Here is a 24,698-nt window from a genome sequence, read left to right on the forward strand (position 1 = left end):
TGCTCACTGGGTCACTCTGCTCCTTTGTGGGTTTTCAGAGAACAGATTGAAACTAGGGGAGTTCACGCCTGGCTACGGCTCGGCCTTTACCCCTTCCCAAGCCTGCACCAAACCACCGCCAGTCTGGTCAAGGGTTGAGCGCACCCATCACAGCAGTATACCTTGAGATCTTTTGCTGGGGAAATGCATGGTATGTTTTGCATCTAAGTATGCTAACCAAGACCATGAAAGCTGTGGATTTTACAGAAACACTATACAAAGCATGGGCATTGAGGAAAAAACAGCATGAACTTGAAAAAAACCACTCTTTTGGAGGCTCTCAAATGCACCAGTGTCTTTGGGTTAGTGAAGATTTGGGGCTGGTGACATCAAGTTGGAATTTAAAGTGTTCCCAGAGCCAGTATTTAGTAAGTTTGGATTTTGACGTTTTTTAAGAGTCATCATAAAAGTGCACCTCAGTGGCCATAACTCTTCCTTGTCAGGCTGGTGAGTATTTTATGCACCATGAAAATTAAAATGGGGAATAAAACAGAACCTTCCAGCCATGGGCTGCGAAATAGATTAATAAAACACTGCTGGCGGAAAACTGAAAGGAAAGGTGCAGGAGTGATAACACAGGCCAAAAGGCCAAGCAAAACAAAGAGGATGGAGATTATAATGCACAGGCTTGCCAGGAAAGGAACTGCTTGATCAAGTTCCCAGAAAGCTTTCAGGTGCCACAGCTTGCAGGGTGCAGAGCATGGTTATATGAACTGACTGGGGAAATAAGAGACCTCAGCACCCTCCAGGATCCAATCTTTCCCATAATTACTTGCCAGGTGAACTTGTTTGCGTTGAAGTGAAGCCTGGGGAAGAGGTGGCAATCCAGCCTCTCCGTTCATCTTAACAGGCTACATCACAACCCCTTCCTTCCCTGCTGACCTTCGTGGCCTGAAGCTTTGGACACAGTTTATCTGTGATGTGGCTGTGTAGGACAGTGGTGTCTGGAGGACTTCCAGCTCCGGGACCACTGCTGGAAGAGCAGGGAGAGGATGGCGGGGAGCAATGGGAGCAGGCAGGGGCCAGGCGTGGGTCTCCAGATGCAGAGTAGGAGATGGGTGCTGGAAGGCCAGGCTGGATGGGCTTCCTGACCAGTGGCTTTGGACCTCTGTCTTGGGGATGACTGTGAGAGGGCTGTTATCGGAGACTGCCAAGACTCTGCCCTACTTCTCTGCTGTCGTGTCCTGAGCCCCGCAGTTTTTCAAGCACCAAGTTCACTTGCAATGCAGATTCACACTCCCAAACCTTTGATTTCCTTGCCTTAATTTCCCTCGGGAAATATATTTCATAATAGTCGCATGTTTCAGTCCTTACACATGTTTAATTGACTGAGAAAGGAAGCCAATCCACATGCTCCGTGTAGGGCTTCGTCTCTCAGTCATACGTACCCAGGAGGCTGTAAAAAGCTTCCTAGAAGCCCTCTTATAAAATCGATTGTGGAAGTGTGTGCTCAGGGAATTTACAAAGCATACTATTTACTCAGCTTCTCTTGAGCGCGCCTGTGTTTAGCCACCTTCCCATTTGGAGACACAATAACATGATGACTACCCGATAACAATTCTCTGATAAGGTGCTATATCATCAGGACATAAAACTGCTACACCGGAACATACAAATGGGCCCCTCTGCAGTCAGTAACGATGCAAGATATTTCAATGAAGGTGTAAAGCTGCCTTGTAATGCACCTGTGGTAATTGCACAGGGCTGTGTACCCCGGGAGCCATTTCTTCCTGACCGCAGCTGGTGATCAGCATATGCCCGGAGCATGAGGTTTGATAGTCCTTTTATCCCAGCCAGTACATCTGCTGCTGCTGTCCATATCCATCTAAACGTCTAATAAAAAAAAAAATGGTACTGAGCTGTTTGCTTCAATAATATTCTGTGGTATCCATCAGGATGACGGGGCATTACAGACCATTGAGTGGATGAAAGGGAAGCACCGATTGAATAAAATTAGCTTCCCAGCAACTTAAAAATGAAGAGGGAAAGTTTCTGCAGCAGCTGTGGGTCATTAGCTCCATGCCAAGTGAGAAAGGGCTGTTGGCAAGGAGAAGGGGAGAGGTGTTAATAAATATGAAGGCGCGTGTGTTGCCACACACACAACCCTGTGCACAGCCCTGGCTGTGTCCTAGAAACAGGTGAGGACCGCTGACCCAGGGAGGGACATACAGAAAATAGCAAGAATGGTGATGGAAACCCCATGTATGGTGGTGGTTTGAACCCTGCCCATGAGCAAGAGCCTGTGTTACAGTCTGGCGTCCTCAGTGGCAATCCCTGTAAAGGGGTCCAAGACTTGAGCTACGCAGGGTTGCAACTAAATAGTTCTCTGAGAGGCTGTCCTATTCCAAAGTTGTAATACATTTTTAAAAGCCAGTTACATATCCTTCTCTAAGGATATGGCCACACATCAGTTCCTGTGACTCTGAGTATCCATTTAGTTAGGGCCTTCAGAGCACACGTCCTCTTGGACTCACCAAGCAAACCTGCACTGCAGCTGTTGAACCTTGTATGTCTCGGATATCCCTCAGGAGCCTCAGTTGCCTTCTCACCAACTTCTCTTTTCACCCTTCTCACCAACTTCTCTTTTCACCCCAGGCATGAACGTACTGGAGAGTTCCCCTTACGAGCCGTTCATCAGGGGCTTTGATTACGTCCGGCTGGCATCCATCACTGCAGGTAGGTGGGTGGGAACATGCTCTTACACTTACTGGTTCAAACTGGGGGGGACTGGCTGTGGGATCAAGCGCTATGGACAAGGCAGTCCTTTGTGGACTCTTGTGGTCTCTTCACAAAGCATTGCTCAGGTCTTGCAATCATTTTACCAAGGAGCTGCTTATGATTCCTGTGCTAAACTGCTGGTAGAAGAACACGTCCCAGGAAGAAGCACTTGTGATTTTCGTTCTTTGGCTGTTTCCTGTCCGAACTGTGAAGGGCTGGGACTGAGGGATGTGGTAGGAAGGCCTCTTCCAATGAGCCATCACAGGTGGGCTGATTCTCCATAGCAGGTGGATGACCTGTGCCATGCAGACACCCTGCCGAGCAGAGGCTGCTTGGGTATCGTTAGGTATGAGAAGGTGCTTCCACATCAGTCACAGGGTCAAACTCTGCAGGCAAAAAGGTCAATAACCCGACCTACCGGCTGATCCCAGCCACAGCTTTTAACCTCGTGCCCTGAGGGCAACCTCAGGACTCAGGCCCGTGTTCTGCTCTGCATCATGTAATCCACTTAATAACGTGAGCAGAGCTGCCCGACACCTTTTAACCCCCTCAAGGGCATGAACCCACGGCCCAGCAGTTAAAAGGTCAGTGTGGTAGCTATTAAGCCATCCATCACCAACATCACAGCTGCCACCACAACCAGCGTTCAGCTCTGCCTATGCACCACAGCCATGGGGAAGCTTTACAGACGGTGATTTTTGTTACCAAACTACCCATCTGGGAGCAGGTAATGTACTGCTCGTGTGTCTCTGGCAGATGTGCCAAAACAGCAGTCCTGCTGCAGCTCTTCCCAGATGTGCACCTGACTCTGGGGTGGCATCTACAGCTGGAGTGCACCCAAGCGAGTAAGGAGCAGCACATCCCTGCAGCCGACGGATGTCTGCAGTCCCCGCAATGGTGAGGCACTTGTTAGGTGAAAATGTCCAGGAGCAAATTAATCCGTGAGCCCTGACAATATGAGCAGCGAGGGGAAGACCTCACATCTTCTTATTGACTCCACTTGATTGATTTGAGCATGGAAAGTGAAGCATGCACAAAGCTGTTTGCCGGGGTCATGGCCTTCTTCACTAGAGTTTTTCCCCTTTCACTGAAAGTCCTACAGGGCTCTTCAGAGCATGGTGAAATCTAGGGACGGGGATTTTTATGCATGGTTAATGCATTGTCAGGTTTTTAAAGCAGAGTGAAACCGGTTGGGCAGCAAAGCAAATGGGCCCAGAGCAGCAGGGACATGTACCAAAGGACTCAGCATCCATTTAAGGGCATGAAGTTTCTTGGTTTAATCTTTTTTTCCCTATTTATACTCATCAACAACTTTTATAGCATAATTTATGACCTGGCACCCTGTGTCTGTCCGATGCCCAGGATCATACGGTCAGCATTGCCAAAGGACCCTCTTTCAAATCTACCAAAAAAAATTTCCCAAGAACTTGTTGAAACATAAGACAACCCCATGACCGTATGCCAAGTCAGAGCAACAGAGATTTTTAACCCAATTTTACATAAACATTGTATTAAAACTGTACAAATGGAATTATATCCCTCCACTCTAATTGTAGTGGTGATTTAAAAAAGCACATCCTCTGTTGTTGCGTGGGAAGAGGAGAAAAGCTAGCGTGTTCCCTGTGATTCATTAGCTGAATGGGTAATGAAACCCTTCCAAGTAACTGTTTCCTCCACATTTGCTGACAGCTCCCCAGCGTAAACTGATGCTCTAACAATATTCATCTCTGGGCAGTTTTAAAGGGAAGTACCTACGAGGTGGGAACACACCAAGCAAAAGTTTCGCCCATCATAAAATAACTGCACAACTTGGAATTTGACTTCCAGTTCACCATAAGCAGCGGGGACAACAGGAAGGGAAAAACACACGCTCAGAGAAGGAGCATCTGATAACGTCAGTGAAAATGAAGGAGGACAGCCAGTTTTGAAGTGCTCAGAGACTGTCAATGTTTTAACACTTGTCAGCAGTGACTGGCTGGTTTTAACTCCCAGCCAAAGATAGGGCTTGACTCTGCATTGGAAATTTATCATTCTGGGGATTTTTCCTCTGTGAAAAAATCCTTCTCTGCTGGGGAGAAAGTCCTTCTAGTGTGCTTCAGGTCATGGGCTTAATTCAGAGAGGTGAAAACCAGCTTCAAATTCATTTTCTCTCTCACGCTTGGAGGACCCTCATCTTGTCTGGCTGATCAGACAGAGCCTAATGTCTCGACCGACTCCTACCAGGGACTCTGTATCATTTCCCCCCTCTATAAAACAGAGCCCCATCCATCTTTGAAGGAGCCCTAAAACCAGTGTTATACAAATACCCTTCCCTCTTATCTATTCCCCACATTTGCAGAGGAAGTCGTTGGCGTATAAACTCATGAGACCCCTATTTGCCTACCGAAGACAGTGTGTTTCTCATCCGTCACCACAGTTTTTGCTTTATTTTGCTGACTGTTCCCCCTGCTGCAAGTTTTCCTCCACTTTCCCTGCATCCCCACAGCACACCCCTGCTCTCCCACCCAGACTGCGAATCTGGGACTTTCTTTCCCCTCTTGTTTAAGAGGGTGGGCCTGCAGAGTGATTTCGCTGAAGCCAGCGAAGGGGTGACCTTGCAAAGGGTGTGGGGAGAGACCCGCATGCACTCACGTGCAGGCAGCATCAAGGTCCCAGGGGCATCAGGTTGGATGGTAGCTCTGATCCCCATCCTGTGAAGGCACTGTCGCTGCTTAGGACGTGGGCATACTGGGCAGGACTGGTCTGGGTGGGGGAAGCCAGAGCACTGTTGTGGAGCTTTGAGACCCAGACAGCTCTCACTTAGTTGGGCAGATCCTGAGATGAACATAGCACAGCTGCTTCCAAAGCCAGACTTGACCCTCCAGTGGCCTGAGAAAACTCATTGCACAGGATAGAGAGTCTGGGGTGCAAAGGTTAGTGCAGACCACCCATGTATCAGGAGACCCAGCTTTGCCACTGACTCAGTGTTTGATGTTGAGCAACGTTTTGGAAAAAGAAGGTCCATTAGAAGAAATCCCATCACACTGGTGGATCCAGTCATGGCCATAAGTAGATGCACTTTCTAATGCCTGCTGTCTTCCCAGGCCTCAAGTTGGTTAATTCACGTTCGTAAAGTGTTACGAGACGCCCAGGGTAGACCAAAGCTTCATTTTATTAAATGTAGGAGCTTGGTGGAGCAGGCTCTGGGGTGTGACCTTTTTTGTGTGGCCATGGCACCTCTTGGGAAAGGTGAGTAGGGAAAGGGGATTTGGTGCTGCCAGGACACAGAGAGCAAATGTGAACTTCACCCTGGCCACTGCCTTCCCAGAGCGGGTGGTGGTCTCACCGAGGTGGCCATGGATGGGAACAGGATGGGGATGAAGATCTCAGCATAGGGTGGTGCTGCTGGTGGGGACGTCAGCACAAAACCCCATCACCATCTCCCACCACCCCACAGGGTCTGAGAACGAGGTGACCCAGGTGAACCAGTGTCTGGATGCCGCCAAAGCCTGCAACGTGGACGAGATGTGCCAGCGGCTGCGGACAGAGTATGTCTCCTTCTGTATCCGGCGCCTGGCCCGGGCCGACACCTGCAACCGCTCCAAGTGCCACAAGGCTCTGCGCAAGTTCTTCGACCGCGTGCCACCGGAGTACACCCACGAGCTGCTCTTCTGCCCCTGCGACGACACAGCCTGTGCCGAACGCCGGCGGCAGACCATCGTTCCTGCATGCTCCTATGAGTCCAAGGAGAAGCCCAACTGCCTGGCACCTCTGGACTCCTGCCGGGAAAACTACGTCTGCAGGTAACGTTCGCACACTGGGGTGGCCTACATGGAGAGCTGTCCCTTGCACAAGCCTGAGGTTCATCCACCGGTGACAGCCCGGTGACCAGAGCCAATGCACCCACCCGAAGGATCCTGTCTGGAGGCACCCATCCCATCACAACCCACCTACACAGGTCATTGCCTGAGTGGCTTCTTCCCATGACCCATGTCCTTGTCTCATACTCTATACAGAAGGCGTTAACACACAGGAGAAGATTTGAGGAATTTGTGCTGGAGCTTTTTGAGACCTTTTCTATGGGTTTTTGGCTTTGGTCCTAAAGAAAGACCTGCTATGGAAATAGTTCCAGGAAGGTGCGAGCTAAGCAGGGATGTGGTGTGGGGTGCTTGCAACCACTTTCACCAATCTGTCTCCTCACTGTCTATCTCCCCTAGCCCAGAGCATCCTACAGGAGCACCCAAGCTATCTTAACAGTCACAGGCACTTGTAAATACCTTAAAACCATGGCTTTGGGTTTTTTATTAGAAAAATTATCATATATATATATAATATACCCTTCTACTGCAAGGCTAGATGTTCTAGTGATTGCAATAGAAGTCTCAGAGTCACAGTTCTCACTCCAGATTCACCATGTAGTATGTGGCCAGGGTGGTTTGCTCCTCTGTTTCCATTTAAGCCCCATGCATGCACACGTGCACAGACCCATCCCAATGTGCACACTCACAGGCATACCCCTTAAGTGTTTTTCCCTCAGCTGTACTATTTTCACCCCTCTATTTCTCAAAAAGTCTTTGATATTCCAGAAGGTTAATCCACATACAGCTCTCAGGAGTGGAGCCCATCTGTCAGTAAGAGATGTAAGGCCGTAACAGCAGCCGTACTGCACCAGCCGTGGTGGTCCCAGCCCAGTGTTCTGTGTGCAGCTGTGGCCATGAGCAGACACCCGGAGAAGAGCACAAGAGCAAGTGTAGGACACATCTCCCAGTATTGTCCCAGTCTCTAATTATTGTGGGCTTTGGGACTTCCTGAGCTGAACTTCCAGCAGCCATTCCCTACCAGCACATCATCTTTAAATTACAGTTAAAAAATTATGTCTTTTCACAAGGGGAGGTGAGACCAGCAGCATCCTCTTGGAAGGATGGACTGGTACTAATACCCTCACCCCTCTGCACCCCAGAAACATGCATCAAGGAGAACAACCGAGCTATACGTCTGAAGCTGACTCCGAAAGGTGCAAAGTCCCTGAGCCACGCCAGCTCTTGCTCAGATTTCCCCCGGCTACCCAGGGAATCCGAAACGGATGGCTATTGCCCTCTCCCTAAGAATACAGGCGGGCCCAGCGGGGAAGAGGAGGTTCAAAGGGGAGAGTGTTTTTTCCCAGGAGGCTGGAAACCATTTCCTGCAAGCAGCACAGCTGTTAATTATCTGGTTCCTTGGTCTCTGAATATATCATATAAAACATCCTCTAGAGACACGGTAGGAGCAAGGGGTTGACATGTGACCTGGTCAAAGCTAACAGTGCAGAAACCACAAGGAGAGCCAGGAACAAATCATGACATTTTAAAGAAATAGAGTAAAATACTCCAGGGCTAACCCTGCCTGCACTGCTTAGTCCTCCTGCAGCTTCTTCACAGCTGTAACCCCTTGAATTTCCCAGCTTGGAAGGGTGGGCTGTACTAACATGAATAATGAAAAACCTGCAATCAGTACCTCCCTCCCCTAAATAATGCAGCGAAAATCTGGGCAAGAAGAGTTTGCCTGGCCGTGGCACAGGAGAAAGGGGTTGGTATGAGGCAAACATGGGAACAAAGAAGAGGAAAAAAAGGAGAAGACTGGGGAGGAGGAGAGAATTGGGCAGGAAAGTGCAAGTCGGAGTGCTGACACTGACGAGGAGCACCGACAAAATGTCTGGAAGACAGAGCCTGTCTGGGAGGAGCAACATGCTCACTTTTTCTGAGATTGCCCAGGCAGAGCAAACATATGAGGTACCCAGTTCAGATACTGCAGGTTGTCATCCACATGGCCCTATCTTCATGTGTCGACAGTGTTAGTGCTTGCTTGAGTTTCCTAAGCAGCTCAAATGCCATGTGAGATGCCTTCTTACCTGGCCACGGGTTGCCTGTTTAGATGGATCTGAATCTCCAGTAGGTCCTATGTCCTACCTGAAAGCCCCATGTGGATGTCTTAGATATCCTACAATGTCCAAAGACCACTACATGCCTATGTGCCAACAACTGACTCATCCCTGAAGAATTAGGTGGCAAATATCTGGTTGGCAGCGTGATTTACGGAGTTCATCCAACCAAGCTAGCAGGGGAGCCACACGCAAAAAGCAATCTGGCAATCTGTCTGAATGATGCACCTTCTTCCCTGCATGGTCCAGACAGTCCCAACAAGCCCAGTGTGTGACTCAAAGCTGCTTTGTTTGGTTGGGTTTGGTGCTTTGACCTAGGCAATGTGAAAACCGAGGCACGGTGGTCTGTGGTCAGAGCTGTATGTCATACACCTCTTGTTCCACAGGCTCCAGAGAGCCCAACCTTCCCCTGAGAATGGGTGCCTGCAGCAGAGGATGTGGCAGCAGCCCTGATGGCGGGTAGAGCATTTCATATCTGAGCCTTTGGGCATTTCCCTTAACCCGAGGATGACCTCAGCTACATTTCAAGGTCAGGTTGGACGGGGCTCTGAGCGACCTGATCTAGTTGAAGATGTCCCTGCCCAGGGCAGGGGGGTTGGACTAGATGGCCTTTAGAGGTCCCTTCCAACCCGAACTATTCTGTGATTCTATGATTTAGAGCACAGGCTTTGAAGAGAGAGAAACTGGACCAGAGTGATTCTCTCTTTCAGCAAATCAGCCTAAAAATGAAGGCTTAGGTCTCTAGGGGAAGTTATTACCCAAGAGTCAGATAATGGCAATACAGAATGAATTCCCTCGCTGCCTGCAACACCTCTTCCCTCGAAAACCAGCTTCACACGCCAGAAAACAAACATTTCTTTCAAGGCTGGACCTTTCTTGCAGTCCCAGAGGAAGCCTGTAAAACATTAACTACAGCACCTATTCATGTCTCATCTCAAAGGGATAAAACCCAATTCTGGGTTTGGGGGGGGAGGGGGGCAGGAGAGTATAAAATGGCATTGATTCAAACTGGTTTAACAACACCTACAGCGGCAAAGGATTTCACAAATGTGTTCCCTTCTGTAAACACCACCAGTGTGCTATTATGTCCCTTTTTGCCCCGAATATCTGTGCTAATATGTCCCACTTTGTGCTCTCGCTCCATCAGGTCACGCTATGCGGAGTTCCAGTTTAATTGCCAGCCATCCCTGCAGGCTGCGAGCGGCTGCCGGAGGGACAGCTATGCTGCCTGTCTGCTGGCGTACACAGGGATCATAGGTAAGAGGCTGCATCCTTCGGCTGGTCTCTCTCCCACTCTCTGGGTGGGAAATATCTCCTCTGGGTGGGAAACATCTCCTCTTACTCTGGCCAGCTAAAAGCTATGAGGAGAGTAAGGTGGGGAGCTGAGACTGGGATCTCAGGGAGATGCTGGGCTTTCTCTCTGCAGTGACTAGAGAAGGAGCCTAAGCCATGAGCATGGGGTAACTTTAGGATAGCCGCAGTGGAGGGAGAAAAACCATGCACCATGGGCTGCTGCAAGATCCCAGCTTCTCTCTCAGGTGGAAGTAGATGGGCCGTCCCAGGGCACCTGCTCTGTCAGGGGTTCCCTGATGCCATCGCCAGTGATGCCACTGGAAATCGCCATCCACTGCCATCTTGCTGACTTCAGAGGATGTCAAATTGGGTTTTCAGATGCTGCAGAGACCCAGCTGGCAGCAGTTAGCACAAGCACAGCCAGAGTCCAAAGAGAAACACCAATGGCCATTGGACTTGGTCCATCCTGACGGATGGGATAGATTGACAGCTTTTTGGGTCAAGATTTCATTCTGGTTTAATCCATCCTTTGTTGTCTCTGACCATTCTGGGGATTGAGTTTGGCTTTTTCAGCGTGGAAACTTTTATGCACATTCACATACAGTTTTTGAATGTTATTAGGGAACCTGAGTTCCCAGGAGCTGCCCGTTCCTTGGACTGATAGCACGTTTTAATTGACTGAAGGCTTTGTTGGTGGTGGGGTGAACACAAGGGTTGCGACTGCCCCTCTTCTCCTCCCTGGGAGCAAAACAGACCTGTGACACCAGCACTTGAAGGGTTTTCTCGTGCTGCCTTCACGGAGGGGCTCAGCTGAGGCTGTAAGCAGCGCAACCCAAGAGAGCAGCAAGGAGGGAAATCATTGTCCCTTCTTGAAGTGCCAGCCTTGCGGTAACACTTCTCCATCCTTCCTGGCAGGCAGCCCCATCACACCCAACTACATTGACAACTCAACTTCCAGCATAGCTCCCTGGTGCACGTGCAATGCCAGTGGCAACCGGCAGGAAGAGTGTGAGAGCTTTCTGCATCTCTTCACCGACAATATCTGTCTCCGTAAGTATCGCCTGGCACATTGCTGCTCCGGCAGCATCTCCCGCAAGCTGGTGAGGTTTCTTGTGAATGAGGGTATGAAGATGCCCTGGTCCTCAAGAGGCTATAGGTGTCCAGCTCCCTGTGCTTTCAACAAAGGAGCTCTGAAGACATTTGGGTGATGCAGTCAAAGGAAGCTGGAGAAGGGATGCGTGTGCTTTCCCTTGGAAACGTTGCCCTGACAACACTTTTCTCCATCTCTTTCCCCCACAAAGAAAATGCCATTCTGGCCTTCGGCAATGGGACCTACATGAATGCAGCTGTGGCCCCATCCATCCACCCCACCACACAGATGTACAAGCAGGAGCGAAATGCCAACAGAGCTGTGGCGACCCTGAGAGAGAACATCTTTGAGCACCTCCAGCCCACCAAGGTAGGAGAGAGCTGACCTGGCCCCAGGAGATGCTTGGCCGTGTCTATACCTCCTCCACGCCCTCCAGCCCTCCTCACCTCAGCTCCCTCTTCCATCTGTGTCATTTCAGCTACGTGCAGACATCCAACCTCCCCTCCACCTCCTGGAGTCCCTGATTCACCCTCTTCTTCGTGCCCTGACATATTCTTCCCCAACATCAAGCACAGGGCTACATGCTCCTATCCCTGACTCTGCCCTCCTGCCTGTTGGTCACCTTCTCTTTTCTTTCATGGGTGCTACAGAGAGATATGGGTTTTTTTAGAAGTACTGGGAAATCCGTGGGCTTTTCAGGAGTGTAGAAGGGGAGCCAGGACCACTGGTTTGGCTTCTCACCCTCCTGCAGGGCAGCCGCACGACTTCAGACAAGCATTTCAGCTGCCCGGGACGCAGGTTCCTCCCTTGTTAGATGAGGGTCCTGGAGGTCATAACGTTGAGGCTTAACTGACTAAGGTTTGCTAAGCATTGGAACATTTCAGATGGAAGGTACTAGTCATCAGCAAATTGTTAGTATCAAAATAATATTAAATTGAAATTATTTTAAAACAAATAACAGATTAATTTACTGATGATGGCAGTAGTAGACATTAAATATTTTATTTTTAAATAAAAAGCAATGGCCTTGATTTACCATCCACCAGAGTAATTTTCAGATTGAATTATTTTACTATTGCATAATTAACAGTGACCCTGACTTGCTGAACGTTCAGGTAACAGAAGCCGTCAGTCAACTAGACTCCAAGGACTGAGCATAGGCTTTGCATTGGACTAGCCAATAACTTCAGAGAGCTTCCACACATGGGGGTTTTTCATAGAATGATAGAATCATAGAATAGTTTGGGTTGGAAGGGACCTCTCAAGGCCATCTAGTCCAACCCCCCTGCCGTGGGCAGGGACATCTTCAACTAGATCAGGTTGCTCAGAGCCCCGTCCAACCTGACCTGGAATGTTTCCAGGGATGGGGCATCCACCACCTCTCTGGGCAACCTGGGCCAGTGTTTCACCACCCTCAGCAGAGTAGAGGGGCAGAATCCCCTCCCTTGACCTGCTGGCCATGCTGCTTTGGATGCAGCCCAGGATACCATTGGCCTTCTGGGCTGGGAGCGCACATTGCTGGCTCATGTCCAGCTTTTCATCCACCAGCACCCCCAAGTCCTTCTCGGCAGGGCTGCTCTCCATCCCTCCATCCCCCAGCCTGTATTGATACCGGGGGTTGCCCCGACCCAGGTGCAGGACCCTGCACTTGGCCTTCTTAAACCTCATGAGGTTCACACAGGCCCACTTCTCGAGCTTGTCCAGGTCTACCTGTGCTCCAGAGTCCCTTACCGCTGCTCCCAGGGCTCTGTAGTCCTTCTTGATAGTCCTCAGACTGCTCCTGGCTGTGCCACTGGTGCCCACGTGAAACAGCAGCAGCAGATAATAGTCAGTGGACTGTACGAGGCCTGGGAGCCTCTTGGTGACATCCCTGATGCGAGCCCCCAGTAAGCAGCACACCTCTCTAGACAGTGCATCAGGTCAGCATATGGGTGCCTCCGTACCTCTCAGAAGAGAGTCGCCTACTACTGTCACCCGTCACCTTTTCTTAGTGGTGCTGGTTTTTTTAAGCCTCTTCCCTGTTTCTTTTGCTGGGAAAACACCCAGTTCATCTCCCTCCACTCTGTTTTCACAGAGCAGCAGGTTGGGAGGTGCAGAAATGTGGCCTCAGCTTCCCTCACTGCTGTTCAGGGCATTGGTGGCCATGCACAGCACAGGCATACTTTCATCAGGCCATAAACTTTGCACCCAGGAGATTTGGAGGATTTGCTTCTAGCTGGTGCTCCCCAGACCTTAGTGCGATCTAAGTAGTGGCCTGAGGTCCAGACCTTGCACTGAGAATCGTAGAATCATAGAATCATTAAGGTTGGAAAAGACCTCTAAGATCATCGAGTCCAACCGTCGACCCAACACCCCCATGCCCACTAAACCATGTCCCTAAGCGCCTCATCTACACGTCTTTTAAATACTTCCAGGGATGGTGACTCCACCACTTCCCTGGGCAGCCTGTTCCAGTGTTTAACAACTCTCTCAGTAAAGACATTTTTCCTCATGTCCAAGAGAACTTTATCCTGGAAGTGATGGAGAAGCTGTGAACCTCCCTCACCACTGACAGTCCAGCCCAGATAGCCAACTGCTGCTGCCACCAGCAAGTGGGAATCTGGAGCAAGCAATTGCAGTTAAGGGATGGCCCTACCACATAGCCAACCTCCACATGACAGCAGCACATCCCTCTGCTGAGGTATGAGTGCTGCTGGAGAATGGTCCCTGCTGACACTGCAAGAGAAACCGGGGAGTTGGGTCTTGACTTTGGACTCAACTTCACATCCAGATCCTGTTCAATGTTTAATGAGGTTGGTGCCCCTGGACCTGAGGAGGAAAGTTACGATGGACCGATTAGTCCATCTGCTTCCCGTCTTCACAGCAGTGCAGAGCCTTGGCTCTAAATTATCTCAGTTATCATCTAATGCAAATAAAGGTCTCTAGTAAAGCAAATTTTTGGTCACAGGTGTCAATGTGGCCAAAGGAGACTGTAAAAGGAGAAGGGTGCAGTTTGTCTGCGGGGCGTAGGCACCCAGGGTGGGAGTCAGTCGCGTAAACACATGCACTATATTTTGGAGTAAGCCACCTGGCTCCCAGCTGCTGCTTGGTGAAACGTCTACCAGCCCCATGGAGATGTATTCAACGCCCAGGGGACATCTCCACCTGAAGAGGCCACCAGGTCAAGCCGCTGGCCAGCAGTGGCTCCATAAGCTGCATGGATCTCCATCGATCAGAGCGGGCATCCAGGCACCCACCTCACACAAAGACACCTCCAACCAGTGTCCAAACCTGTGGGCTGCACACCCAGTGCTGTGCCCACGAGGTGACCCTGCTGTATGCCACGGCGCTACCACCACCTTCGCCACCATCTCCAACAGAGCTGAGCTGAGACTCAGTTGAGTTGTTGAGGCTAGCCCTGGCTCCCCCTGCACATGCACGCACATAGGAAGGCTGCACAGTCCCCAAGCCCTAAATCCCCAGAGGGACCGAGCTGGGGAACAACCACACCACTCACCCCACGCTGCCTCTTTTCTCTTGCAGGTGGCCGGAGAGGAGAGGCTCCTGCAGGGCTCCACTCGTCTGTCATCAGGGACCTCCAGCCCAGCAGCTCACTCCTGCTGGGCAGCCTCTCCACTGCAGATGTGGCTTCTCCCTGCTCTTGCTGTGCTGAGCCTCTTCGTGCTGTGAAGCAGGGCGGGCACACGCCAGGCAGAGACTCTCTTTGTGTTGGTTTCTTTACAAAACAACCAGACCAGTAACTTTTTCGGGGGGAGAGGGGGAGGAGGGAGGGGATGGGAAGGAGAGGTGAGTGTGTGGGCATCCCTTCCTCCTCCTCATCCGTCTGCCAATTTATTTGATTTTATACAATCAGCATCGTCGACAACCAGCTTATTCTTGGTCCTGGCCGCCTTTCCACCCCACAGCTTGGTTGTTGTCTCTCCAGCTCTCTGTGGATGGGGTCGGAGCCATGGACAATTCCCTTGGAAAAGGTGAAGGAGAGAGTTGAGCCAAGGAATGAGAGCTGCAAAGGAAATGCTTTTGCCTGCCCCAGCCAAGAGGGGAAAGACTTTTGATGGATGAGCTGTCAGGAGGTTTCCTGAAGCCCTGACTCATGTTGGGGGGCTCTTGACAGGGCACGTCAAGCGATGTGGAGTTCAGACTGTCTCCAGGGTTCCTCAGGACCTGAAGGGCAGCCCACCTGATTCAGACTGAAGAAACCAGAGCACCGGTGAGAAGGTGGCTAGTTTTGTTCACTGGAGAGGATCCTGAGGTACCTCTGGGGTGGACCAAGTAACCACGCTACGAACTGGCTGGTGGGGATTATCCACCCGTTTGAAACCATGACCAACGTGCAACCAGCATGCATCTCCAAGCTGTCACCCACCCCTCGGGCCCTCCTTTTTAGAGAAACATGTGTCACGTATTGATGGTGTTCAGGAAGAAACACGTGTGTTGCGTTTTGTTTACGGCTGGCTTTCTTCATGCCCCAACCCAAGCATCTCTGTTCACTGGTCCTGTAAAGTGTTTGGGGTAGGTATTTTTTTGTTGCATCCCAACAACCAGAGGCCAATGTTGTCCCACTCCAAGCTAACCTTTCTCCGTGAGGGATGAATGTGTGAGCCCGTGGGCAGGACTCGATGCAAGCCCAGCACAACCTATTCTCACGTGCTACCTGTGCACCCGCTGGTCTCGCAGAGAGGCAGAGGGTCTTCAGTCAGGGGATTTCATTAGTTTTCCTAGGAAGAGATAGGATAGAAAAGGTTTCCTAGATACCACCCTGGGGACATAAATATCCAGCCAATTTGTGGAAAGGCCAAGCCATGAATCATGTCATGGGTAGGGAGTAGATTGCTACGGTTCCCCTCCTTGAAGAGCTGGCAGAGGCAATCGTTTGTGTCCAGGTTAGCACGTGAAGGACATTGCCTCCTGCCAAGTCTTGTCTACTCAGCCGAGAGGTCGTTTAAGGAAAGGCTGGTGAAGTGACCCATTCTACTGAGCTGCAACCAGAGCCCAGCTGGGAGGGTGAGGACAAATGTCTCTCTGGTCTCTTGGGGCACAGGGAGGCAGATGTGTGACCTTGGGCTACCTGAGCATTTGAGGGTCTTCCCTTGAGGAGGTGAGCTGAGGAATACTAGTGCCTTCTTGGGGGGCTGAACCCCTTGCTAGATCAAGCCAAGAAAGAAGATGGTAAGGAAGGGTGAGAAGGTTTCCCAGGATAAATGCTTACCCAGGTTGTCTGCCATGGGAGGCACAGGAATAGCTCCAGATTCTCCCTGAGTAATTAGGCCTGGGATTTGCAGCAGCCCATTTATTCCTTGGTTTGTGCTCCTCCAAGGAACATCGTTAGTTCCTTAGCGTTTGGATGCATAGAAAGGCTTAGCAGCAGCTGACGCAGCAAAGTCCAGTGCTTTTTATTCCCATTCCCTGCAGAACACCTTCCATTGTTTATTGCTTCAGATTTTGCTGGGAAACTGCAGCAACTTTCTTGGGTTTTGGTCCAATATGAAATCCCTCTTGTTTTCAGTTGAACACCTGTGGATGTGTAAGACATGCACAGAAATCCTCCTGGCTGCATCCTACTCAAAGTTCTGCTCCTTGAGGTCCTCGGGGCTGCAGCACCTGGTTGTCCTAATCCGAGGCTGTGCAAAAGAACGCGCCAAGATCGGAGTCTTGTGTGCAGGGTGCCAGGTCACACCCTGAACTGAAACTTGCATGTGAGATCTTGCTGCCAAGAGGCTCACTGCCCAGACCAGAAAAGCAGGGAGGAGGTAGCACTACAGGCAGGGAAGTCCCTTACCTCCCTTCAAAGTGCCATAGCCATGCACTGAGTTGCTGCGAACATCTCCCCTTTATCCAGGACATCAGTGTCCTCTGGGAGACCGTGGAGCCATCTGTGCACCAAGTGACACAACTACTAGCTGCAACTCTGCAAAACTTGTGTCCTCTGAGCCACAGGTGAGAAAGGGATTAAACCCTGATGCTCAGCCCTTCAAAGGCAAGGAACTACCTCAACACCATGAGGTCATGCTGTGAATTGCCTTCTTCTGCCACTTTCCTTTCCAGTCCTGTAGTCACGCCCTGCTCTTCTACACATCTGGCCCCAGCAAGCCTGTCTCCACCAGCCTTTAATCTTGCACGGGCTGAGTCTCTGCGTAGGATGGGCATGCAAGTGTCAGCTGCTTTCCATGAGTACCCACTCCTGCAGTCTCACATGGCTCCACTCCTGTGTCTCTTATAACTCACTGGCGGTGACGTTGAAATGCCACTTTGCCGTTTCCTTCTCTGACTGACAGCCAGCAGAGATGATAGACTTTTTCTAGGTGGTCAGGATAAATGGCAACCCCACTTCAGCTCTCCCTTAGAACTGGTATGCTGTGAAAAACAGATGTGGAGAATCCTACTCATAGACTAGAGGGGATGGAGGAGACCTCCAGAGGTTACCTACTCCGTTACCATGTCCCACAGGAGGACCAATGGTCTGTTTACATTTTCTGGCAGATTTATCTTAAATTATTTTTAACAATTTCAATGAGAGACATCATCATCTCCCCTGGATTTATACCTTGCTTTAAAGACTCCTTAGGATGTTAGTTTTCTCTAAGCATCACAAGCCAACGAGACCCTCAATTCCCATTGCGGTGTCTTCTCAAGTCCCCAGTTTTGGGAAGATGGCAGACCAACAGGTAACAGCGCCCCGAGGCTGTGGAAGGTGACAGCAACTACTATGGATCATATCACAGAGGCATTGCACGAGAAGCTCAAAAAGCATGGCAACGGTCTGCCGGGATCCCTGCAAAAACTGCCGTGAGTTAGTGTAAATGGGTTTCCTCCCCGTGCCCTTGATTGAGGGACCTCAAAGGATCTGCGGAGTTGAGGCTGCAGGTCTGAAAATGCACTCCCTGTCCTCAGCCTTTGTCCTGTGCTGTGAGTTTGGATACGTCGTCCTTCAAGCACTGTCCCAGGCCAGGTCCTGCACCCCCCGGGGGTTCCCCGCGGTCTGGGGATGCTTTGAAATGAAGTGAGGCACAGAGCAGTGGGCCTCTGGCCCAGCAGGAAAGAGCCAGGGGCTTGGGATGGGCAGTCATGTTACACAGAATCAAAAAAATAATAATCCCCAAACCTGCATGACTTTTTCCTGATCATCTCACCCTTTTTGCCAACATTTAATGTCAATTCTCCCTCCGAGCCTGTTCACGAATCAAACTTTGCAAAAAAGGAGGGCTTCTGAGCAGTCCTTTTGGAGGAAGAAAACCCGATTACATTCCTCCCCGCCCACAAACACGTGTGTTTTCCCTTGTGAAAAGTCAGTAATTTTTTCTGATGAAATCTCCTCTCTGTTGAACTCTGTGAAGTGAACCACGGATCTTCATTTTTAAGTCTCTTGACTAACCACCAAAGTCATAGCAGCTGCTTGTAAAGCCAAAGGACTGAGCAAGCCAGGAGAGAGAAAGGGAGACAATTTTTTTAGGAATTACTCCATACCTGGGGACTTTCATAAGCACAAAGAAGAGTCACGGGGGAAAAAAAGAAAAAAAAGAGACATAAAAAGAAAAAAAAGAACCAGCCAAACCTTCTGTAGCCACCGAACTCTATTTTTTTGGCTGCTCAGCACCGTTCCCAGTGGTTTGGCAGTCCTGAAAGCCCGTGAAATATTGCGTGTGTACAAATACCACACAGCTGTCAAAGCGAGAGCGTGAGCAGGGAGGGACACACCGCGGCGGGGAGCCGGTGCTGGAGCAATAACCCCACGGGTAGCAGGGCGATGCTAAAGGCTGCGTGCGCGTGTGTCCGTGTGCGCGCGCGTGCACGTGGGGGAGGATGGTTGATGTCTGACTATACTAGTGGGGTATAACCTGTACTTATCTCTTCTGTACATGTCAATATTCAAACATATCCATGAATAAAGCACACATGCATTTTCCTGATCCCCCTGCTCCTGTCTGCGACGCCGGGCTGCCCGTGCCCGCACGTCCAGGCTGGTGCATCCGCCGAGCTCACCGGTCCCGCGCCGTTAAGGGCAGCTGGAAGAAATGGGGGGATGTTTTGGGGGGGGGTTGGCAGAGCGGTGGGGCTCAGATGCCCCGTGCTTGGCTGGAAACCCAGCTCTGATCTGCTGCCTACCAACAAGGAGGAGCAGCAGGTGAAAAACCAGCTCTGCTGAGATGGAGAGACATCAGTGCTACCCGGGAAGGGGACACGGACCCACGCGAGTCCTGGGGCCGCTTGTGCTGCACGCGGGGGTGACGCAGGCAAAGCTTTGGGAGCAACTTGGGGAAGATTTAGCTCAAAGCTGGTGCCAGCGCAGGAGGAGGGAGGCATTGCAAGATGTAGCAGGGATGGGAATAATTGCACCTGCAATTAGTGGCACGTGGAGCCACTAATGCTGAGATGCCACCGCGTAACCCGGGTGGGTGGAAATAACTGGGGGCGGCCGGTGCTGCACCATCCCGCAGGGCACAGGAGGAGGGGAGATGGAGGGGGAGGGAGGGTGGCAGTTCATGCCAGCCGGGGAGACTTCTGTTCATGCCACGAACATCTGTGAGTTATTTTTGGCAACTTAAAAAAAAAAAAAAAAAAAGAAATAACAGGAAAATTGATTAGAGGCAAATTGAATGTTTTCTTGCCAATTTTGGGTGGGAAAAAAATTCTAGAAAACAAATGTATATAAAATTTATATAAAAATAGCGAGTGAAACTCAAGTCGGTTCCTAAACACAAAGTGAGTTCAAGGTCGAACCAAGAAACATTGCACTTTTTCCTCTCAAAAATCGTGTTTGTCTTCACGGATGCATGAAGCAGCTGAGGATGCAGAGGGGGAGCAAAGCCTGAGGGTTAGGGCCAGACTCGGGACTCTCATCAAAGCCGTTTCCCTCCCCACAATGCGCGGGCTGTTTCGGTGGCTGGGATTTTGCCGACACAAAGAAAATTTCCTGGGAAAGTTCCAGCCGGTTGAACCTGAAATGTGCTGTGAGAACGTTGCAGGTCTGATGAATTTTCCCTGCTTCTTGGCAGGCGGCTGCTCGACCGAGGTCAGCACCCGAAAAGCTGGCGGGGGACGGTCCACGGCCAGACGGCGGTGGGTGGGGTGGGGGGTGCCAGCAGCTGCCGGGTTTCAGGGGGGACCTGGTCTTGAAGGAGACCTTGGGACTCCCATGGTGGCAGGGTCTGTCCTTGCTCCCGCGGGCTACGCACCGGGACAGCGTGTGCTGGTTCGCTCAATACAGGGCGAAGCACGGGGCTGGTTAGGGCACACCTGCTCTGGGTCATAGCAACTGGCTTCAAGCAAGCCTGGAAATCACCCTAAATTTAGAGCGAAGAGATTCTGGAGCAGGAGCACCACTAATAGCTAGAGGGGGCTTTGCCTGACGCTCCCTTCTATCACATCTCTGGGTTTGGGTATGGGTTTTGGGGCACTGGCTGTGCCCACAACAAAACCGAGCCCCACTCCCTCCTCTGACCAGGGACATCAGACAGGGACAAATGCTGAAGCAAGAGCAGGTGAAGTGGTTTTTTCCCCAATTCCCAGAGAAATGATCTGACAACCTCTGAAGCCCCCAGGGCAGAGATGAGCCTGGGGCATCTCTGGAGGTTTGGAGGAGAGCCCTGCAGGCAGGACCCGATGAGGACCAACGATCCCCCCTCGTGCCGCGACTGCAGGCGCAGCACCAGCGAAATCCTGCGGCTGACGTACAACCGCTGCGAGGGGATGTTTAAAGCAGCAACAACAATTCACCATCCGTTATCTTCATGCAAACCGTGCTAATGTGCCGATAGGGGTGGATGCATCTTGCTTCGGTTATTAAAATGTTGTCTTTCCACGCCGAGTGCGGAAACGGTGGGTGTTAGCCAAAGGGGAGCACTGCAGAATTAGCTCTGACATGAAAAATGTTCAAAGCGCCTCTTCCCCCCCCCCCCCCCTAAGGAGAAGTGGAAACGATTTCTGGTGGGAGCAGGGACCCCAGGGAACGTGTCAATGGAAATACTGCTAGTCACGCTGTCGGAAGCACGTTGTGGCTGCAGACTGGAAAGCAGACCTGATAAACCAGTCAGCGAGCTGCTGGTGGGACGGGTGGGGAAAGGCGGACACCAGAGTTATCTCCGTGCTTTCGTTCCTCGTCACGACGGTGCTTCGTGTCACAACCCACATCTCCCTGCTAAACCTCTGCTTCCTCCAAGCTAAATTCAGGGGCCGGCGTGGGGATCAGGAGAGATTAAATCCCACCCTCCCGCGGCATCGCTGCTCACTGCCGGCGGGGCGAGATCAGAAACAGCCCCGGTCCTGCAGGCTGTGCGCGCGTGGAGCTGCGCCCCAGGCTTCTCGCCAGGGCAGTAAGGAGGAGCGGGTTGTTACCCTCCCTGTTAGAGCCAGAGCGGCCAGAAGCACTTTTGGCAGTGTTTTTTGGCTCAGTTCCCTGCAGATGTGGCTTCTGGGAGGTGCACGAGAAGGTCTGATTGGGGACCCGGGGAACACAGAGAAGCAGAGGGGGAAGGAAGGGTCTGATCGTGCATCTCAATGTCGGATCTTGCTCTTTTGACTGGGGGCAGATCTTACTTCCCCTAAGACATCCCTAGCGCAGGGCTTGTCACTGAGTCTCCGGAGTCACCGAGGAGAAAACGGCCCTCCAAGGGCATCATGGACCTGACCTCAGTGTTGGCCAGAGGGTGACGATTGGTGTCCCAGAATCGTGCGACCAAGGGTGTCGGGGCTATCTGTGTTGCAGACGCAGTTCGGGGAGGTGTTGCTGTTCCCGGCCACCCCTGCAACGGGAACAGTGGGAGCTCAGCCCACCTCTAACTGATGGTGACACCTGGGTCCCGGAGCACCACCACCAGCCCGTAAACTCATCAGCAGGTCCCATCGGTCATCTTATTAAAAGATCCCCCCACCTACTTTACCTTACGCCTCTGAAAATGTCCCAGAGTTTTCACTTTGTCACTCGATCCCCTGCATTGCTGCTACTTAACTAGTTCAGAAACCAAAACCCCCAAGGAGAAACACAAAAACTTCTGCAAATTGTTTTTTTCCAAAATGGTAAGCTGTCCTAGCCGTGGAGCTCTGGCTCATTTGTACACCTCTCTTTCCTCCCCTCTTCCCATTAATGGGGGAAAAAAGCAAGTGTTTGTGCTTCTGCCATACCAACAGATGATTTTACTACCAACCAGTGATGTGTAACCCATCCAAGAGTTGCCCAAACCCCACCTTTTACTTGGGTAAGGAGAAACAACACCCAATCCAACCCAAAGTCCAGGCTTTCCGTAGGGTGGTTGGGTTAAATTGGTTGCTTTGTAAAAAGACTTAAAATTGCTTCCCCTCTTTCTGTAGATGATTGATATTTAAGTCTCGTGGAAAGAAAAGCGGCACGGCTAATATCTCTCTGGCTCCACATCCAGCTGCGTTCGTTGATGATAGGTGACACAGCAAAGAGCGTCATCCTGGACGTAAGCGGAGCCTTGACGAGCCTCCACGCTCTCTTCCATTCCTTCCCTGCAAATCTCTTTTCTTTGCTACAACACAAGAAGAAAAATCAGAGCAGGGATGAAATAGGCCCCCATACCTCTATGTTTTATCCTGCTGTCCAAAATGAGCTTAAACTAGCTTTAAAACCACTATCCCCTGCCCACTTCATTTCACCACGCTGTGCTTTCAGACTGGCATGCTCCGCTCAGCTCGGCAGCAATTTCTGGGAATTGGGCTTCAGCATCCAAGTTTAACGCCACGGGATGAAGTGGCACAACGGTCTTAGGAGACAGCGGTGACTGAAACCTTCATGGCTCATAAATGTCAGGTCCAACTCTGCTTCGTCTCAGCAGTGCTTAATTTCAAAGCTGAAGAGCAACATAAAAATAAATGGAGAACAACGGATTGCGTCTCGGCAGGAGTCCGTTTCTGGGTGCCGGGTGTGCTGCGCGCGGGCTTCCAAGGGGTGGGAGAGGAGAGGTCACCGCCGACTTTGCTCCCCTAGCTTTTTGTGCATCCGAAACACCAGCTGGCACCAACATTTGATAAGGTTGCAAAATCATTAGCAAAACCCTTTGGATGATACAGTCTCCAGGGATGTCAGATTTTTCTCTCCTGATTCAAAGGACGGAGCGGTTTAGTGGGAAAATTAGCAGTGAGAGTAAGAAAGGGAAGAGGCTGAGATTTTCTATTTCTGTTGGGCTTATTTAAACCCTGAATGCAGAAGCCCTGAGCTTTGGGACAGCAGCACAGTCGCCGAACCAAATAAAGACCAGCTGTATCACGACAGCAAGGACTCATGACCCCGGCGCCGAGGAGGTTGGAGCAAATACGTTCCCTCTTCAGCCCTGACCCTCCCAGGTGACCTGCCTGGAGGACGAGCCCCTTTTTCTCTACACTGAAGAGTTCGACACCTCTTTAGGATGCTCCTCCCTTCCACCGCCCTTCAGAGACAGCCGTAGGGGAGATCAGGGACCAAGAGCTTCCCTAAGGCACCTTCCCCCCCTACGCGGAGATGTAGATGAGGGTGACGGTTTCGGGGGATCGCAAGGCGGTACGCAGGCACAGCAGCCTACCCCCGCGCTTCGCTGGGGGACCCCACTGTGATGCCCATGCCCCCACGTAGCGGGACACAAGGGAGCAATAACTGCAGAAACGGGGGACGGGACGGAGCGAAGGCCCCACGGCTCTCGCCTGTTCGGACACGGTCATCCTTGAGTATGTCCTCGCTTGGTAAGTCTGCCTCTGCCACACCTCTCGCAAATCTTAGTGAAACTTATGCCCACGTCCCCATGCAGCGGGACACGAGGGAGCAATGACTGTGCAGAAACGGGGGACGGGACGGAGCGAAGGCCCCACGGCTCTCGCCTGCTCGGACACTGTCATCCTTGATAAGTCCGCCTCTGCCACACCTCTCGCAGTCCTGAGGCCTAAACTTATCTCAAGGGCCTGAAGATTCAGGCTCCGAAACACATTTGAACGCACTGAGAGAGAAAACCTAAGGTGGAGAAGCGAAAGGAGGACCTCGCCTGCGTAAAGTAACACCAACTTGTGATACCGAGCACTTAGTTTAGTGATTTAGCAGTTACGGCTCCTCATTGTTAAAACAAGGGGGAAGGGGAGAAGACGGCGCATTTGAGTAAAAGATAAGACCCAGCCAAGGGCTCACCCACCGAGACCGCACGGCAACAAAAGCACAGAAGGACACGGGCTGGAGGAGGCTCCTCGGAGCTCCCTCTCAGCTGGACCGAGGTCCCCGAACCGTCTGTGACCACCGGCTTGATCCTTATCGACAGGTCGTGTCACCCTCCCCGTGTACGTAGTTGTGTCGCGTTACGTGTTACTATTCCGTGAACCTGTACGCTTGCCGAAGGATTCTGGCTCTCATAATAACCTGGCACCATATAGCACCCGCCTGACTGTGGGGTCTGAGTAGCGGGTCGTTTCCCCCCCCCCTTTCTTTTGGTTCTATACGGTGCGTGACAACCGCCTCTTCTTCCTCCTCCCAAATTCGGCACCTGGCACAGGGGGAACGCAGCCCGGCTCAGGGAGACGCGAGCACCTCGAGATCCACCACCACCGTGGCAGAAACTCGCCCTCAACCCAGCCAGTCGTCTTTAAAAACATCTTCAGTTACTTCTTCCCCCTATTTTAAGAAAGGGGGGGGAGGGGGGAGAAGAAAAAGCGGGCGGGGGGAAATTTTAACCAGATCATCTACTTTTT

The 24,698-nt window shown here is 51.3% G+C and overlaps 1 protein-coding gene across 1 annotated transcript in view; it reads left to right on the top strand.

The window, feature by feature from the left end:
• GFRA4 (GDNF family receptor alpha 4) overlaps nucleotides 1-18,943 on the top strand; it is a 77,781-nt gene extending 58,838 nt beyond the window's left edge. The window contains exons 3-8 of the mRNA XM_076335645.1: nucleotides 2,635-2,715; nucleotides 6,194-6,539; nucleotides 9,801-9,910; nucleotides 10,862-10,996; nucleotides 11,248-11,405; nucleotides 14,559-18,943. Of these exons, the coding sequence (XP_076191760.1) occupies nucleotides 2,635-2,715; nucleotides 6,194-6,539; nucleotides 9,801-9,910; nucleotides 10,862-10,996; nucleotides 11,248-11,405; nucleotides 14,559-14,705 (977 nt within the window). The 3' untranslated portion in view covers nucleotides 14,706-18,943. The remainder of the gene's footprint in view (nucleotides 1-2,634; nucleotides 2,716-6,193; nucleotides 6,540-9,800; nucleotides 9,911-10,861; nucleotides 10,997-11,247; nucleotides 11,406-14,558) is intronic.
• The last annotated feature ends 5,755 nt before the right edge of the window (nucleotides 18,944-24,698 follow it).

Source organism: Aptenodytes patagonicus, chromosome 4 (assembly GCF_965638725.1).
Source record: "Aptenodytes patagonicus chromosome 4, bAptPat1.pri.cur, whole genome shotgun sequence".
In the NCBI taxonomy this organism is placed as follows: Eukaryota; Metazoa; Chordata; class Aves; order Sphenisciformes; family Spheniscidae; genus Aptenodytes; species Aptenodytes patagonicus.